Source organism: Gopherus flavomarginatus, chromosome 5, assembly GCF_025201925.1.
Source record: "Gopherus flavomarginatus isolate rGopFla2 chromosome 5, rGopFla2.mat.asm, whole genome shotgun sequence".
NCBI classification, from domain to species: Eukaryota; Metazoa; Chordata; order Testudines; family Testudinidae; genus Gopherus; species Gopherus flavomarginatus.
The window spans coordinates 63,512,419-63,530,780 of NC_066621.1; the positions used below are offsets into that span (position 1 = coordinate 63,512,419).

Consider the following 18,362-nt stretch of genomic DNA (forward strand, 5'->3'; position numbering starts at 1 on the left):
TACTGTATTGTGTAGAGTAATAAAGATACCAACCTGCCCAACATTGTATTAGGCTGTGCAGTAAAAATCGAAGGATCTACAACAAATCTAGTGTTGTCCACTATAAGAGTAACTCTTTCAGAGGTTCTTACACTCCGGGCTCCTTCTTTTGCATTCTCATATACAAATACCATTTCCCCTGCAGTCTTGCAACTCCCATCTGAACTTGACTGGCTACTGTTTCTACTGCTGTTCCCAACACTACTATTAGAACCATTTGGGGAAGTTTTCTGAGGACGAGGACTGCTTGGCCGAGATGAACTGTGATCCTTTTCTCGATCTAAAAACAGAAATGGGGGGGAAGGAAAGTCAGAATTTTAGGTTTACAAGAGCTCGTCAGACCATCTACCTTATTTAACAAAAACAACAACAACCACGAACGTGGTGACTCGATTAACTGAAAAACGTCTTAGGGCTTGTCTACACAGCAAGTCATTGCATGGCAAGTATAGCACATTAGCTTACGATGCAGTAACATCCTGTGTGGACATTGCTGCAGCACAGTGGAGGTCCCAGGGTGGAATTTAACATACCAGTACTTCCACATAGGAAGTTATTGAGCAGCATGCTGGGATGCAGTACTCACACACTGGCTTGCAGAGCAGCCCTTAAAAGCTAAAGACTAATAAGACAACCCAAATATTTTACATTTGACAACACATCAAATCCTGCTACATTTTCAACCAAAGTTGCCATTTCCTAGATATAAGCATTCTTTTCTCCCACAAAGAGTTCCTGAGAAAATTTAACATTCCATTTTCAGAGGAGAGGTTCAGGGTATTGTATGAGTTGAGTTTCCGGCAAATTAAAACAAAGGCATCAAATTTTTAAAATATTGCTTTGTAACAGCAGTTAAGCTTCTGCAGTGTTCTGTACCATCTGCATCAACCCTGTTACTATTCTCTGATGAGTCACAGACCAGCAGAAACTGTCAAAAGACTTATTATATGCTTCCAACTAGTGGTGCACCTAGTAGTCTTGTTACCTGCCAAATGGAGGCCAGCAGCAGATACTTGACAAAAAGCAACAAAAACGCCATTGTGGACAATGAGGAATAACATGCACATAGGGGAAATTTCTACCTAACCCTATCAATCAGGGGTTAACTTAAGCCCTGAAGCATGAGGATTTATATCCATTATAAAAAAGGATTTTAATCCACGCTATTATTGTGGATGTGCTCATCTGTAAAATCTCTAATCTCTTGACTTCTAAGCAATTCCTGACCTCAATGAGATCTTGCAACAAAATACTGCAACATTTATACATGGGTGAGGGTGGGGGAATCAATTTAATATCTGCCTTTCAGTTTCATTGTAATATTGCCATTTACTGTCTATATACCGGTCATAATTTCGTATACCTCACATCCCTTGTCACGTGTGTCCTCTCTAAACTTTCTCAGTCTTTTCACTCTTCATACCATTCCATGCCTCTAACCATTTATACCACTTGTACCAATGATTTAAAAGTCATGTGATTATTTTTTTTAATCTGTTTTAAATCAGGTTGAGGCTTTGTAAAAATTAATTTGAAAATCTGTGCTATGGAATTTTAGACTAAAATGTATAATAAAAATACAGCATTTATAATTTTATTAAGTATCATTAATGATAGGATATATTATTTAAGATTACAGAACTCCTGTAGGCAAAAAACAAAAACTTAAAAGTTAAGGCCCTGATCTTACAAACAGCCAGAAGACACAACTTTACTCACATGAATAATCCCATTGATTTAAATGGGCCAACTTGTGTGTTTAAGATTAAACATGAACTGTGTTTCTAGCATCAGAGGCTAACATTTTTACTAAAAGCTTTCTTTCTAGCATAAAATCATTGTCATTTCAAAACAAAATGAACAATGTAAGCAACAATGCAATGTTTAGAGACTTTTGATACATTAGCAAAATTACTGATTTTTTTTTTTATATACACAACCCAAAAGTTTGAAAACAGGCATGTAAAGTCAGACCCCTAGGATTGGTATTTTCAAAAGCACTGAAGCAATTCAGAAGCACAAATCTGAGTTACTTCAACTGTACAGCCTGAAAGAGGAGTTGTTGGGTGGTTGAATCATTTCAGCCTTCTTAATTTGTGGAAGTTCTATAGGTCAAAAGTTGGATTTAATTACAAAGTTACAAAGGCTATTTACTTATCAATTTTGTGTTGCTTTCACAGTAAGAATGTTAATGAGACCCTGGAGTTGGCTTTTTTTGGCATAGTTGAGCATTTTAAGGATGAAATTTCTCCACAGAAAAAAAATCCACGTAAATTCTAAAATGACACTAATTAGGAATCTTACAAGTACAAAACATCGACTTTAGCAATTTAGTACAAAATGGGAAGTAAAGCAGCTTTGGCTTGTTTGTTTTAAAATAGATATATATCATGGATTTTACCCACCATGCTTTGTATTCTTATGCTGTGACCAAGTCACCTCCTCCATTCTTAGGGGCAGAAGCACAAGGGCCCACTTCCATTCAGGAACACAAGGGCAAGTAGCAGGTATTCTCTCCCACCCACAGAGAAAACAGTGGTGACAGGGCACCTCCTTCACCCCCATACACATCTACTCTAGAAGGGGGAACCTTGTATTTAAACTTCCTATTGAGATGCATGGGAAGTTTATGCCTCTCAGAGCTATCATTTCACTCTGCCTGCCTGAGTCTGCAGACCTCACTGCATTGATTACATTCATTCAAGTTCTTCTTCACAACTGTGATAGCCAGATAGTTGATATTTCTTAAAAAAAATAAAAGCTCAGATTCTGATATATAGTCACATGACTCCAGAAGATGGGGCCCTACATGCAGGCCTATAATTTGTATGCGTCATCTGTTTCCAACTGAAAAAGAAAGGAAAGTGTGTGGTTTTTTTTTTAAACCAAATACTGCATTTCTTGGCAACTAACAGAAAATTGCATGTTAGAAAAAAGTCAGGATTGTTTCTAAAGTAGCACTTAGAAAACTGATTGCTTTTGTCAAAAGCAAAGAAGCAGATGACTTTGCATCCTTCAAGTTCTGGGAGGCAGATAATATTCCTATAATTGACAAGAAATGGAACACTGCTAAAGAGGACATTGACACCTGTTGGATTTGGGGACTTAAGGATTGTTCTCAACTGCCTCAATTCTGGATAGGCAAGGTGGGTGAGGTAATATCTTTTACTGGACCAATTTTGTTGCTGAGAGAGACAAGCTTTCGAGTCTGGGAAAGGTACTCCGTGTCACAGCTAAACAGAAGGTTCAACAGCTACTCTCTAGTAATCACCACATGGAGTGAGCACCTCTATACGCAGTCACCTATTTCTGAAATCATACTCAGGGCAGCAAAGGAAAATACAACCCAGTAATTGCAGAAAGTATTTAAGAACCTTTAAAATGTCACCTCTATTAAATATAAAAACATGTGAGTGAGTTGCATCTCTGCTCTTTCATGATCTGTGACTAGACCTGCATCTCTCTCGTGATCTCTCATCTCTACCACTAGTACTATGGAGGATCATTTTGAAGGGAAAAAATTACAGCAGTCCTTCCACCAACACCATTTAACTTTCCTCATTCTGATAGTGAAGATTATCCCAGAGACCAGATTTTATTTATAAGTTGCAATCTACTGTTTTCTCATAGAAAATAGTTCTCAATGGCTAAAGCAGAATAGTAACAATGGCTTTACTGGAACAAAGAATGAAAATGTGAACATAAACCTTCACTTTCACTCTCAACCCTATAGTAGTCAGGTGAAGCAATGCTACTTGTGCTCTTCAGAAAGAAAGCGTGTTCAGAATTTAGGAGTAAGTTAGTCCAATTCAACAGTCTGCTTTGCCCAGTATTGCAACAGTTCCACTATTGCCTTAAAATGTTAACGCACAAACTTTAGTAGGACTGGATTGTTTTACACCCCACAAACAGAAAGGTAGGGATGCTCATTTCCGAGCTTGCTTTTGGAACTGGAAAAATGCAGTTTACTTCAGAGCTAGAATCAAGTAAGATTTCATGTGTAAATTTGAGATCCTATAAAAATCCAGCTGTTTGACATTATGTTTCTATTACTGACATGACATGAGAGCTAATCATATCCAACAAGTCATTCTGGCTATATTTCAGCAGCTGTGCCAGACTCAAAGAAACATTTAGCATTTTGTTCATCCCACCATGTCCGTTTCCATCTGGTATACCAGCTCCTTCTCCTATGTCACCTCCCAGAAGGCAGAGAGCCAGTCTTTGAAAGGTATGGAGAGGCTGAGTTTTCGTTTTTAAAAAAAAGCCAACTATATCACAGAGTCTCCAGAGTTTAATACTTTATACCTCAAAGAGTTCACCAATTTACAAAACAAGATAATGTTTTGTTTTGATTTTTTAATGGAAGTATTTACCAGACACTCTCCCTGCTTTCAAATATTTAAGGTGCTACAGTAGGGGAAAATATATTTATTAACCAACTCCAGGCTTCAGCAGAGTTCTCTGGTTATTATGACTCAACAGAATATTGCAGCTCCTATGTACTAGGGAATCGTATCAAAACAGGAACCACAGGCCAAACATGAATCAGCAACACAGTATGTCTAAGTGGAAAACATGAGTTTTGGACTAAAACTACTATTACTTTCTAGTCCATGAGAGGCATTTTCCTAGTCTGAGGAATTTGAGCACGTGAATATCATAATTCTGACATCATCGCTTATAAGAAAAATTTTCCTTAGTCTGCTCTACAAAAAGAAAAAAGAGTAGATTAAAAGATTAAGTTTTTGAAACACAAATTAATCTACAACATACCACCATGGTGTTGTCTTGTTGGTGAAGTTACATTCCTGATACATGGAGTGAGTTGAGACTCTGATCTTTCATGGGATGAGTCTCGTGATCTGTCACTTGACCTGCGTCTGTCTCGTGATCTCTCATGTCCACCACTAGCACCATGTAGGCTCATTCTGGTATTGTCTACTCCTTTAGCAACACGAGATGGTGTACTAAAAACAAAAAACAAAAAAACAAACAAACAATCTTAGAGCAACTTGTAAGACCATTCAGATTTTGAAAAATAACCCAGTATGTTTCTATATAAAATTATTTTAAATATTTTTATACTCAAGATACACAAAACTAGATTAATTTTATTTACCTCCAGTTCATTGCTATATCATTCACATATTTCTGTATCTATGCAGTATCATTTAGAGAATCAAACAATTACTCTCATATAACTGTAAATCAACCTATAGAAAAATGCTACTGATCACTTCCTTTGCAGATCTCCGATAAACCAACCATTACAAGTGAGGCACATTTTAAAGTGAAAACAAAATATTTTAATTACTTCAACAAAATATACAAACAAAAAAAAATAGCATAATGCACCTTCAAAAGACAAAACATGAAATTAAAAAGGGTCAAGTTTAGCCCCCCAAAATGAGTTTTGTAAAAAAAACAAACAAAACATTACCATACTATTTTACATTTTAATTTTTCCCCTGAAGTGTTCAGCCTCGTGCTAGCAACTGAAGAAAACCTGAAAAGTATTTCAATTTTTGATACCCAAAACTGAGAGAAATAGAAACATGAAAACCCACAAATCACAGCAACCCAGCAAGCAAAGTAGTAAGCTACCTTCTTAAAGCTGAGAAGTTATTTTAAAATCTACAGTGCTAGTAACAGACAAGGAAATTTGTTTTAAAATATTTTAACTTGACAGTGTAAGATCAAAGATTTAATCAACATAAAAAGTCATATGTTACATGTCTTTGTTTAAATAAACAGAATGTGTTTTCTTAATACTGGCACATTTAGCATTTAAACAAAGTTTTATTTATACAAGTGAAAATATTTGTGTACTAAGAACTGGATTTCAAGCTCCATAATTCCAGAGGGTAGCTAAATTACCTAATAATATTCTTAATCTTAAATTAATTTATGGCACTTTAAATGCATCAAAATTTTAGATTACTACTGTGACAGCTTGGCATGGGAGTGATTCCACATAGTTTCTTTTTTGCACTCTTGACTTAGTTGAGAGTTCTAGGAAGACTATCAATATAGACATGATTGATGCATCTGACAAAGTGGGTATTCACCCACAAAAGCTCATGCTACAATACGTCTGTCAGTCTATAAGGTGCCACAGGACTCTTTGCTGCCAATATAGACATGAATGAAGACATGAACTGATCCTTTTATAGGATTTCATATTTGATAATAGAATGCAAGCAACTTTCTAAAAATTAAATACTGAATTACTGAGGCATAAAGAATCAGCCTAGGAGGCCTACATCAGATAAAGAAAAATCACTCTTTCCTACTTAGTTCATAGAATCATAGACTATTAGGGTTGGAAGGGACCTCAGGAGGTCATCTAGTCCTGGAGCTTGAATTATCCACTTACTTGCCAGCTTGCCACAAACAACAGTACTCTCAACCAAGAGAGCTTAAAGAAAGGACTGCTTCAGAAAAGCGAAGAGATTCAAGAACAATCCTCACCAGAAAAGGTGGTAGGAATTATGATCCAATTAAGAACTACCAAACTAGACAGAGTACTCCACTATAATTAGAGGCACAAACTTGACAAGCCAGTTTCTGAAATATTTTTAAAAGGTTGATTAGAAGTTATCCCAAGTGGAGATGAGACTCAAAGACTACTCAAAAGGTAAGTAGCCAGCAGATAACAGATGTTTTCCCTTCTGTGATGAGTGTAGCATAAGAGCCTAAACACAACAGAATGATAAACCTCATGCTATCACTGCTTAATCTTGATGCTAGACCCTCCACCAAATTCAAAAAAGGATAGTGACTCTCCAAGAGGAGTTGGTCAATGCTAGTAAAGAGACATCCAAGAAAATCCTAAAAATCTACATCTTAAAAAGAATTTAAGGGGTCTAGAGTTTCTCCACACCCTACTTAGATGCACACCATGAGGAAAAAGTTTCTACCAATGAGGCAAAAAACTGGTGCAGAGAAACTACTGCAATACCATTTTTCTGCCAAGCTTAAAATATGCTGCAATAAGACAACACATTTTCTGGATGTAAAGTTGGCTAAGAGATTACTGAATAAGGTAAAAAACTGCAAGTCTTGATTTTTAGAGGGTAGCAAGGATTAGATGCACATTTCAAAATGAACAAGCTCTAAATGGATTCATTAACAAATGATGCTTTCAGAAGACACTTAGTGCCTACTTTAAAAATAAGCAATAAAATAAATTTGTATTCTAGAATGTCAAAATTTCAAGACTTTAAACATATCTTCTTGTATTTGCCTCCCCCATTATGGAAGTAAAATAAGACTGGCCCTTCAAGAAAATGAGACTTGCAGCAGAAATTGCAAACAAGAATCTGTAATCCCACCCTTTAGATTCCATGAAGATTTTGGAAGGGAACATCTGCAAATGCCTTATTTTTCTTCTAAGTATTTGCATTTATAAACTCAACTACTTTCACTGGAAGACTATGAAATGTTTTCAAAAATTAAAAGTGACAGGCTACAACCTAGGGTTAAAAACATGCTAGCAACAAAAGTCTGTCCTGTCTACATTAGACTTCACAATCATGTTAATAAACATATGCTAACATTCAAAAAATCAAGTTTAAACAAACCCATTGATAAAGAGTTATTCTAACACAGCACAAATAACAGTTTAGTTAATGTCCCTACAGCCACTCCTCTGCCATCTCATTGTGCATTCAACTACTCCACTGCTTAACTGGGTTTATATATCAGTGCATTATGGGAAAGTATGAGCAGCTGTCCCATAGTGCCTCAGCAGTGGAAAAAGTGCCCAAAGGGCATGTAAACATTCTGGAAGTCCTAATTTAAAAAAGCTGGAAGGCAGGAAAGACACAAACGTGGCTGGGAGAAGTGGTGGGGGGCCTGCCTATCCTGGAAACAGTTCCCCAAAATCTGTGCTAAACTGATTACAGGAATACAACCATGTACATGACCAGGCAGGTGTCAACAGTGTAAAACACCTAGCCATCTAAGTTACTAAGGGCTAGTCTACACTGGAAGCGCAGCACCACTGTAGGGCGTCTGGTGAAGATGCTCTACATCAACAGGAGAGAGCTATTTCGTCAGCATAAAAAAATAAAAATCGATCTCTGAGAGAGACAGTAGTAACTATGTCAGCAAGAGAGCTTCTACCGCCAACACAGCTCTGTCCACACTGTTCCTGAGGGGGTGGATTATTCACCCCCTGAGTGATGTAAGTTATACTGAAGTGAGTGGTAATGTAGACCTGACTTAATAGTTTTAAACATGTGGTGAAAGGTGCCTCATTTCATAGTAACAGTATTCACCATGACATGTTTCTTTTTGGATAATGGTCTCCAAATACATTTCTTTAGACAAAGAAAATGCACTACTGAGACATGAGACAATACATATAGGACTATAACAGGGTACCTGCAGACTACATGCTTTGGCACTCTAGAGACATGAGCCAATGGAAAAGTCCGTTCTTCAAGGAAGGACATTTGTAGATTTCAGTATATTCTCTGGAATTAAAATTCCTTTGTACACGAGGCCCAATCTTTCAGGTTGAAGCAAAGTCCTTCAAAAAACAAATCATGATATCTACAGCCACCACCACCTACCAGGCAATGTTCTTAGAGCTCACAGCAAAGCAAGGTTGACCCTGGTTAATCTTTCAATGGGAAATCTCTAAGGAAAATCAATGCTACAGGAAGTAGTGTTGGTGACTCAATAGGCCATATATTTTCCTCTTTGTCAGTCCTGAATAAACACCTAACGAAAGAGACAGCATTCATTATGTTACTGGAAATGCCCTCTTCCACACAAGTGGTAAAAACCAAGACCTTCAGTACTCTGATCTTTTAAAAGGTACCAAGGCACTTTATGCCAGAAGTAGGGAGTCACAAAGGATAAAATTCCAGGCCCAATGTTCGCATTCCACCTACATTCTCCACGTAGTTTCAACTGGAATTACTGTTCCTTCACTCCTCCTCTACAATAGGCTGCTGAAGGTTTCTCATTTCCATTTTTAATGCACATACAGATTAGACTCTCACATGTAGAATCCTGTTCTTTTGGCTGCTAGGTACTCTATAAATGTAAGACTTAAATACACAAACCAGACTGATTGAAACAGCACCACTTGAAACATGAACACTTATCTTAATTACATCCACTTAAATGTCAATGTTACTGTTGAATCATATCCAGACAAATTCAGAAAATGCATTTACTTGAGCAGTTAATATACCTGGCAATATTTAAAGTTCTATTCATCTGAACACATACACTACAAAATAGAATACTGTTACTGAAACACAGGCATATTCAGCAGTAAGCAAGACAGTTAAAAGAGACAAGAAGCTAACCCCCAAATTTAGTGAAAATGGTAGTAAAAACCCTAGCACGTTAGATTTAGGAGAAAAATAAATGTCAATTAAGAGAGTTTACCGGACTTTGCCCTGCAACATTGTGAGCCAGAACACTGCGGCATGAGGCTAGTCTGAGAGCCTATGGAAAGTGAAGCTGAGTGAAACAGAAAAAACAAACCAGATGACTTGTGATTCAGTGATCATTTTGATTTGTAAAATTGTTTTAGCAGTAAAAGGTGTTAAATAGGAACACAAATAATTTAAAATACCAGAACCATCAGAAACAGATTTAAAAAAAAAAATCTGGTTAAGCAAAAATCTTAACATACAGAAAGTGATCATCATCTCAAACTAAAACAAAAAAGAATGCCAGTTTTAAACAATCGCTACTTGTATCCTTAGTGAACATATGTAGCAGAATCTCTCTGTTTCACACCAAACACTGGGAGACTGGTTTAGTTAATGAATTACGCTCGTTAGTAAGTGCACAAAAACAACAACAAAAATAATGCATCACAAAATGCATTGTATTAATTTTACCATCGTGGTATAGTTTAAATGAGAACACTACCAAGTGTACTAGCAAATGCACTGTAGTATATTTTGTTAATCAAACCTTAGGCTTTGTCCACATAGAGCAGGGGTCCCCAATGTGGTGCCCGCGGTTGCCATGGCACCCAGGGGACATCTAAATGCACCCGCATCCTGGCCTGCGGTAGAGCATCCGCCGAAATGCCGCCAAAATTCAATGGCATTTTGGCAGATGCTTGACCACCGCCACAGTCCTTTGTCTGGCACTTGCCAGACGAAAAGGTTGGGGACCACTGACAGAGAGGATAATCACCAGCATAACTGCACTGCTGCAGACAAGACCTAGGGGCCTGCACTGGGGATTTTTACAGCAGTAGAGTAACACTGATATATCTCTGTCACAGCAAACTCCTAGCATAAGTGAGCTTTACTGGTGAAAAACTGACTTGCACCAGTAGGACCTATCCCACTTTCAAGCAAGGATAAGCCATGCCAACATAAATTAAATTTATAGCCACGTGGCATGTCTACACTGAGGAGTTGCACGAGTGCAGCTACACCAGTGACCGGTCACTAACAGCCAATATCCCCAGAATAATTATTACTCTACAGTACCAAGCTGTCACACTGCATTAATCCGTAATTTCAATCTTCAAGAAAGCTATGGTGTTTTGCTTACCACACTGTAGCAAGCGTCCAGATGATGCGCTTTAACTGCACGTCTCTCCTTCATTCTAAACTCTTAGAAGTTTGCAACTGGGAACTTTCAGTTAACAGAGACTTGAAAGTGCTTTTTTTATTCAACAATCACCTGTGACCTTCTCTCTCTCTCTCTCTCTCAAAAACAAACAAACAAACAAAAAAAACACAAACCACAACCCCACCTTTGACTATAACCAATAAATGATTTAAAAAAGTAACTAGATTTGGTAGTTTTGCATGTTTGGGTCACAGCAGAGGAACAGAGCAAATTTTAAAAGCATAATTTGGAATGTAGAGTCTCTTTATTTTGATTTTTAAATAAAGTTAACATTTTGAAATCAACTGTTACATATTCGGTTTTGATCCAAATCAAAATTATACTGACCCAATACTGAAAATGAGGTGAACAACAACATTATAGAAGGCAATAAAACAAATTTGCTTTTTAAAGTTGCCAACATAAAACAGCAGCATAGTCTGTTATACTGTTTTCAGAACTAGTGATGTTAAAAAATATATATATATATCTGAATGTTGGGACAATACTGGTGCACTCACCCAAAATTTTTGGGCCAGCCTACCTGGAGTATTTATTTTTCCTTCAATCACTGGATTAGAATTTTTTGCCCCGTAGTATAGTGGTAAAACCAGAAGTGTGTAAACTAACCTAAACAATATATTTCCCAAATGAGAAGTGGGTAAACTCAGTTTACCAGTGCCTACTCTCTCCTACACTACTGAATGTGCCTCTAGAAAATATTAAAATATATAAAATATTTTAAAGTGTTTTAAAAGCAATTGCATTACAAACAAAACTAAACATTCTCAAAGCTTTACTTAAACACAGAAAACTAGATAATGGAGTTGGGTGGAAGAAAAGCGTAAAATTTGTCAAAATGGCAGGTTTGTCAAAGTGTCATGATGTGTATGTTTTGTATTTCTGCAGTCAGGCAAGAGTTGATTATTTTTTATAAATGCCAAAAGTCCTACTCCAATTTAAAACCTGGATGCAATTGTGAAAGAAAAATGCTATCCTTTCAGAATAAAATTTTATTCACTTGATAGATACCAAACAATTAAAGAAGAAGGATTAATATTATCATCAAAGCAACTGCCATAGATTTCAAATTGCCAAGCTAATCCATACTCTAATGGACATCATATAAAATGTAATGGTTTACAAACAATCTACTGCATCACTTAAATAGAATCATAGTATACTGATGTCTATGATCAGCAAAAATTTACGGTCAATGCAATGACAGTGAGCCAATAACAAAACCAACTTTAATACAATTTATCTTCTCGCTATATTCTCTAAGGCTTTTATTTAAATTTTTTTCCTAACATATTAATGTATAGCTAACCTCTTGCACGTAATTGTGACTGTATTCATGTAATCAACACTTTCAGAAAAGGGAGGCCAATCTTTAAACACAAAGTTACCACCACATTTTTGAAAGGCTTTTTTGAAAAGAGAAAATCCTCTCTGCTTTTATTATAGTGACTTATCTTAGAAGGAACAAAATAGTCTCTCACACACTTGGAAGCCTGCTCATTTAAATTGACCAGGATACACAAAGGACAATATAGCTCCATCTCTGTACTATCTGTCCTGTTATGTATTGCTCACAGATTATCCCATTATCAATGGTTACGCACCTTCCTCTTGTATACACCAGGGAAGAAATACAAAAACATGGAAATAATTTTGAAATCAGAGTACAAAAGAAATCTGCTCCTTCCAAGAAAGCAGCTCTGGAAGCCAGCTCAGCATCCTTTGGCATTACTTGCTAAGTTCAGCATATTTGATATTTCCATCATCTCCTCAGTAGCCCACTGCACCATTAGCCAGTCTTACTTTTTTCTTCTATTTTCCTCTCTCCCTCAAGAATGACAATCCTTTTGCAGCTATTCAGTCCATTAAGTGTTCAGAGACGCAAGCCCCCCTAGATATTAATTCAATTCATTTTCTCACAGTCACTGACTCAGCCGTGCGTAGTGCAGTACTGACGTCTGACCTCACAGCCTCCTGTGAGCTGAATTCATGCTTGCCATTTCGGCATCTCTAAGCAGCCATTGGATAATGAAATTGACAGACAGGCTAAAGAGCGCGCGAGAGGAGAGCTGCTTGATATATTGCCAAGTACCATCTGCGAAGCTATTTCTAGTCCTGCCAGTTTGTCAGGTTTCAGTACACAAACAAAACACTGAAAAGGTTGTTGCTAACTTTCTCTTATACATACATATATTTTTCATGTTTGGTTTTATGGCTATTCAAGGCATTAGTTTAAAGCTTTCATTTGGTATTTTACAATCTGACTAAATTAGTATTTACAACTGAAACAGTCTTTTGCTGAGACCACAAACATGTGTTGCAATTGACTTTTGAGGGAGAGGGACGATAGGCTCCCACCTTTGGACCCAGAAATCTTACTTCTGGCAAATCCAGATTAGGAAAGTGCATGTGAGAATGAGGAGATTATATAGCAAAGTATGGTACTTTTCCCTGTCACTAAGCATATTAGTACGTAATTGATACAAAACAAATTCATTGTCTCCTGACCAGTGCATTCTTACAAAATAGATCGCTGAGTTTTTGATTGCAAGTCCAATTTCTCATATACAAAAACGGGACTGGGTAAAAGCATCTCAAGCCTATATTTAACAGTTTCAGGGCCATATTTCCGAAAGTTTTTTGGTGATCTGAATGCTACACACTATTTTTTAAATTGATTCATATCATATCAGATTACTACTTGACAGTCATATTACATTTAAAGAGGGAGCTAAATCCCAGGAAACAGACAACCATAATATGGAAAGTAAAGAAGGTTAATGAGTAGATGATGTAAGTTAGGTAAGAGATATAGTTAAGAGTTCATCAAGAATTTGCAGCCAGGAAAGCAAATTTGAATTTCTAAAACAAAAAGAAAACCAGTAAAGGAAACAAGACAATACGGTTTTACTACCAGGAGCAAGAGAATAGCTTGCAGCATTCCAGACCTCTTGAAGGATTTCAAGAATATGGATTTAGAACAATAAAAAAGGGACTTACAACAGTCAAGGTGGAAAGCTACAAAGGATTGAAGACAGATTTCTGCTCATACAGGTTCAAAAATCTAGATCAATGGGGTTCCCTTTGCTGTTCTAACTTGTCAGGTACAGCAACTAACACTGGCTTCCAATACTTTTTCTCCGTCTCAGACCTATGCCCTCTACAGGCTGGCTTCCATACCTTGTTCAGGCAGTCTTCTGCTATATTTTAAGATGTCATTGGTCTCATTACAAAGCTGTCAATTGATAGGAAACACAGGTGCAACTGTATTCAAATTCCTTCAGCCACAGGCTCACGATGCTGTAATTGCAGGACCCTTGTTTCACCCTCCTGCAACGGAGTAAGCCCAAGTTCGGAGTCTCTTCCCCCTTCCAGGGCAAACAAAAGGGCCTCTTACAGCAACACCCATGCAAGGGGCAGTAGGCTACAATTCCTTTTTTGCTTGGTTTCAGATGAATACATGCCCCCTCCTAGCACCTCAAAGAGTAGTCAACATTAAGAGGTTAGGCTCCAGATCCCTCTCGCTTCTCAGGCCAGGTAGTGTATTCCACAAGATGTCCCAAAGGTCTGATTCAGAAGTCCATCTCTCCTTAGGGCTCCCACAAATAACTCTTCCAAAGCATCTACTACACTTCTTCTTGGTGGTGCCACAAGTTTTTCCCTCACCAAATGAGAACAGTACTCTAAAGAGCCTTCTGACCTGGGACCCTGGAGCACCCACAGAACCTTTAGTGGTTCCCCATCCCTAGTTCAGGGCAGTATCCAACACCAAGGATGGAGTACCACCATATTACTCAGAGCTTCAGATCTACTTCACTTCAAAATACTGTCAACGGAGGTCCCTACAAAGGAGATTTTTCAAGTAGTGTGGAATATTTTCTGGAAGTGGATTTACACAGAAACCCTATCTTCAGTGAGTCAGGTTATCCAGCATTCTGCACTATCCTCCATGAAAGTCTGCTTGTTGTCTTTCTTTGTACTTTGGCTTCTCCTCTGTTTCCCAATCCAATCACTAAGTAAGTGCCCAAAAAAGGAAGAACTCAAGATGTAGGGACTTCCAACCCAGAGGAAGAGGAAGTCTCTTAGGGCAGGTATACGCTACAGATTTAGTTCGGTATAACTACATCACTCAAGGATATGAATAATCTACATCCCTGAGCGACATACCAACTTAGGTGCCAGTGCAGACAACACAATGTTGGCAAGACAGCTTCTCCCACCAACATGGATTACCATCTGTCGCAGAGGTGCATTAACTATGCCAGTGGGAGAGCTCTCTCCCGTAAGCATAGAGTCTTCATTAAAATGCTGGTGGTGCAGCTGTGCTGATGCAGTGTTTTAAGTGTAGACATGCCCTTACTCCCCAGAAGGACCAGAACTCAGAGACATTTCAATTCTGACAACCCATGTTCAAGCAAAGCCCAAACCTTAATAAGCCCATTACTAACACTCCCACAACTGATAGGAACTGCCAGAACAAAGATTCACAAAAGGGCAGGAAAGAATACTTTCTTAACAAGACTTAAAGGATTAACTCTCCCCCCTCCTCCCATGAACTCCAAGATAGAGACTTGGAAGCATCTAGATCCTTATTTTTCCATCTCTCCTACTTATGACAAGCTCTACAACATCCTCTCAGATACAACAAAACAGCGGCAGACGTCCCCCAAAGACTGACCCAGTGGTCGGTCAATCTGAGAAATGTTCTCTTTTCCAGTAAGAGACCAGAGTTTGTCTTTCCAAACCTGAGACCAGAGAACTGGACTCTACCTTAAGAAAACAGCATGAATTGTCACTTACATTTTCATATGTACATCAATGCCTTCTCCTTATGTGTCTCCTCTGAAACCAAAAGGGATTCAGTATCTCTTCAGAAACCTGGAAATTCAATCCTGACTGCCTAGAAAGTTTTTAAAAACAGCACCTCACATTTGCCTTACAAGGCTGCGAGGGACTCAGTTTAAGATCCTGAATCTGGTAGTGGTATGCATCATCAGGGCCAGCCACTTCCAGCAGAGATCATGAACAACTGACTCAACATCCATTTTGTGGCCCTTTTCTTTGAAGGGATACCCTGGGACAGAACATGAAAGACATGGCTGATCCTAATAAGTTTCTTTCTTCAGATAAGCCAAAAAACCAGGGACCTCCTTGGCTAAATCTTCTAGGAACTGACTTCCCTTGATTTCATCCAGGCTCCAGGTTTCCAGATATCTCATAGCCAACTTCCAAACTAATATATCTGTCACACATCTGCTAACTGATCAGCCCGTGTTGCACTAAGTATTGCTTCTGAGCCTATATCCCAGGAGTAGGCAACCTATGGCACATGTGCCAAAGGCGGCACGCAAGCTGATTTTTAGTGGCACTTACACTGCTGGGGTCCTGCCAACTGGTCCGGGGAGCTGTGCATTTTAATTTAATTTTAAATGAAGCTTCTTAAATATTTTTAAAACCTTGTTTACTTTATATACAACAATAGTTTAGTTATATATTATAGACTTATAGAAAGAGACCTTCTAAAAACATTAAAATGTATTACTGGCACACGAAACCTTAAATTAGAGTGAATAAATGAAAACTCGGCACACTATTTCTGAAAGGTTGCCAACCCCTGCTGTATCCTATCTATAATAAACGAATGGCTACATTAAATTTCAATATTTTTTTAATACTTTTCAGTGGGTTCCTCTCTTCCATTTCTCTCTAAAACCTAGTGCCATCCTCTTACTCATCTTCCAAAAGATGCAGAAACCTCATGTTCCTCAGTGTCTATCCTATCTACAGTCAGCAGAAGATCAGTGCCAAATTATCCAGTCTCAGACCTTAAGGGACTGAGTCACTTCACCCATGACAAAAAATATGAAGTATAATCCCTCTGATCCAGGGTAGTTTGGGCATATTTCAAATGTCTACATATTAGAAGATGCTCACCTTCATATATATATTCTAGAATACACTCAGAGGTCTTCGTTTTGCCCATGGGAAGGGTCATTTCCAGTACTCCTCCCTCTCATTTTGGTCTCATCTCAGCACAGTGAATATTGAAAGACTTTAGTTGTTGTGACAGCAGCCCATAGGGAAAGCACCATTCAGGCAACCCCTTCTTTGGAAGTATGGCTGGTGAAGGAGTTAGTGTCCACCACGAAAGATGTAGTGTTCCCTAGTGGTTCAGTGACTCTTCAGCCTGGGATCTGTGATAGACATGGATAAGAGCTCTCTGCACATCCATTCCTCTCAGCATTATGACCAGTTCTACAGCAGATGCACTTTGCTGGTATAGGTATGCTAGCCTGGCAATGCACATTTAGTGTGTATGCAGTTTATACCAGTAAAACTTAATTTTGCTGGCACAGTTCCAGACTCCCTCCCCTAGTTAAACATGCAGAAGTGAAGTTTTGCCAGTCTGAACCGTGTCCACTATGGCTTTTGCTGGCACAATCATGTCCATGAAAAAATCAGCCCTCATTACACCCATGACACAGCTTTTGCTGGCAAAAGTTTGTAGGATAGACTGGCCTCTCCCTCATTTGATAGCCCATTTCAAGACAGTAAAGGGGAAGGTTCATTCACATCAAGAATGCCTACAGTAGTTTACAAGAACACCACCCTTCAGATCCTCTCATCCAACAGTATTGGACATTCTCTGCTTTAAGACCGCTGTAGACATATTAACTGATTCAGTACTGAGAGACTTCATTTCAGAACACGTCTTCACTTATTCATCCTTAGAGACCGCAACAGTTCCATCTGCCATCGCATCATGTCAGGGAATTGTTAACCTGCCTGATTCCTCACAGCACAATTTCTATTGATGTTACCCACTATGGGTTCATCATGGAGTCCAGTCTAAATGCTTTGGGTGCAACCTGAACAACCTCTCAGCCCAAGATTTATGAGCTAGACAAGTTTAAAAGTGGCACAGACTGGATCTGCAAATTGTTTACTATGTTCTGTTTGTAAGTCAGCAGCACTACCCAAGTCATACATCTGGTAGAGACACTCAATATCTAGGTCAACCGACTCAGAACTGATTCACTTAGCAAATGTGATCTGGCCCAATCAGTATTTTTAAGAATCTACAGCCACCAACGGATTCCAAAATGAGACCTGTCTGCTGCTTAAACAATACTCCTGGGGGAATTCTGCTCACGTTTTAAAATTCTGCATATTTTACTCATGAAAATAATACAATACAATAAAGCCAGTTTCAATTATTTTGGTAATTTGTTTAAAAATACCTGTCAGTATGTCTGTAACAATACAGACAAAAAAAAAAACAAACCACATTTCCTGAATCTTTTTTGGACAAATAGATTCCTTACTAGGCAAATTAATACAGAACTTTGAGTAATAATTAATTCCAACTACAATACAGAAATGTATTTGCTGCACCCTTCAAAAGCAGTGCAAAGACTTGGGGGGAGTCAGGAGTAACAGAGGAGCTGAGGGAGAGGGAAGTAATTGCTGGGAAAGAGCCTGAGTGTTAACTTGGAGAGTTGTTGGGTTGTGGGTGGGAGAGCTATTGAACAGGGTGTGTTTGTTTTTGCAAGTGAGGGGGAGGTCTGTGGGGAGGGGAGATTGTTAGGAAGCCTTCCCCATGCAGACCCTGGCTGACCCCTAGCCTCTCTCAATCAGGGACATCTGCCCCATCCCCACGTGTCCCTGTACTCCCCTCTGTTCCCATGTGTCCCTGCACC

At 38.4% G+C, this 18,362-nt stretch overlaps 1 protein-coding gene across 4 annotated transcripts in view; it reads right to left on the bottom strand.

The window, feature by feature from the left end:
- The window catches only part of BTBD10 (BTB domain containing 10), a 49,157-nt gene that overhangs the window by 10,983 nt on the left and 19,812 nt on the right, over positions 1–18,362 (bottom strand). For 2 of the 4 annotated variants that reach the window (XM_050955105.1, XM_050955106.1), the window contains exons 2-3: positions 4,816–5,009; positions 34–319 (exon numbers count right to left, since the gene is read on the bottom strand). In XM_050955105.1, coding sequence (XP_050811062.1) covers positions 34–319; positions 4,816–4,969 — 440 coding nt within the window. In that variant the 5' untranslated portion in view covers positions 4,970–5,009. Of the gene's footprint in view, positions 1–33; positions 320–4,815; positions 5,010–12,266; positions 12,431–12,465; positions 12,612–18,362 lie in introns of those variants that run through there. The other 2 variants (XM_050955104.1, XM_050955103.1) reach the window with 2 other exon arrangements.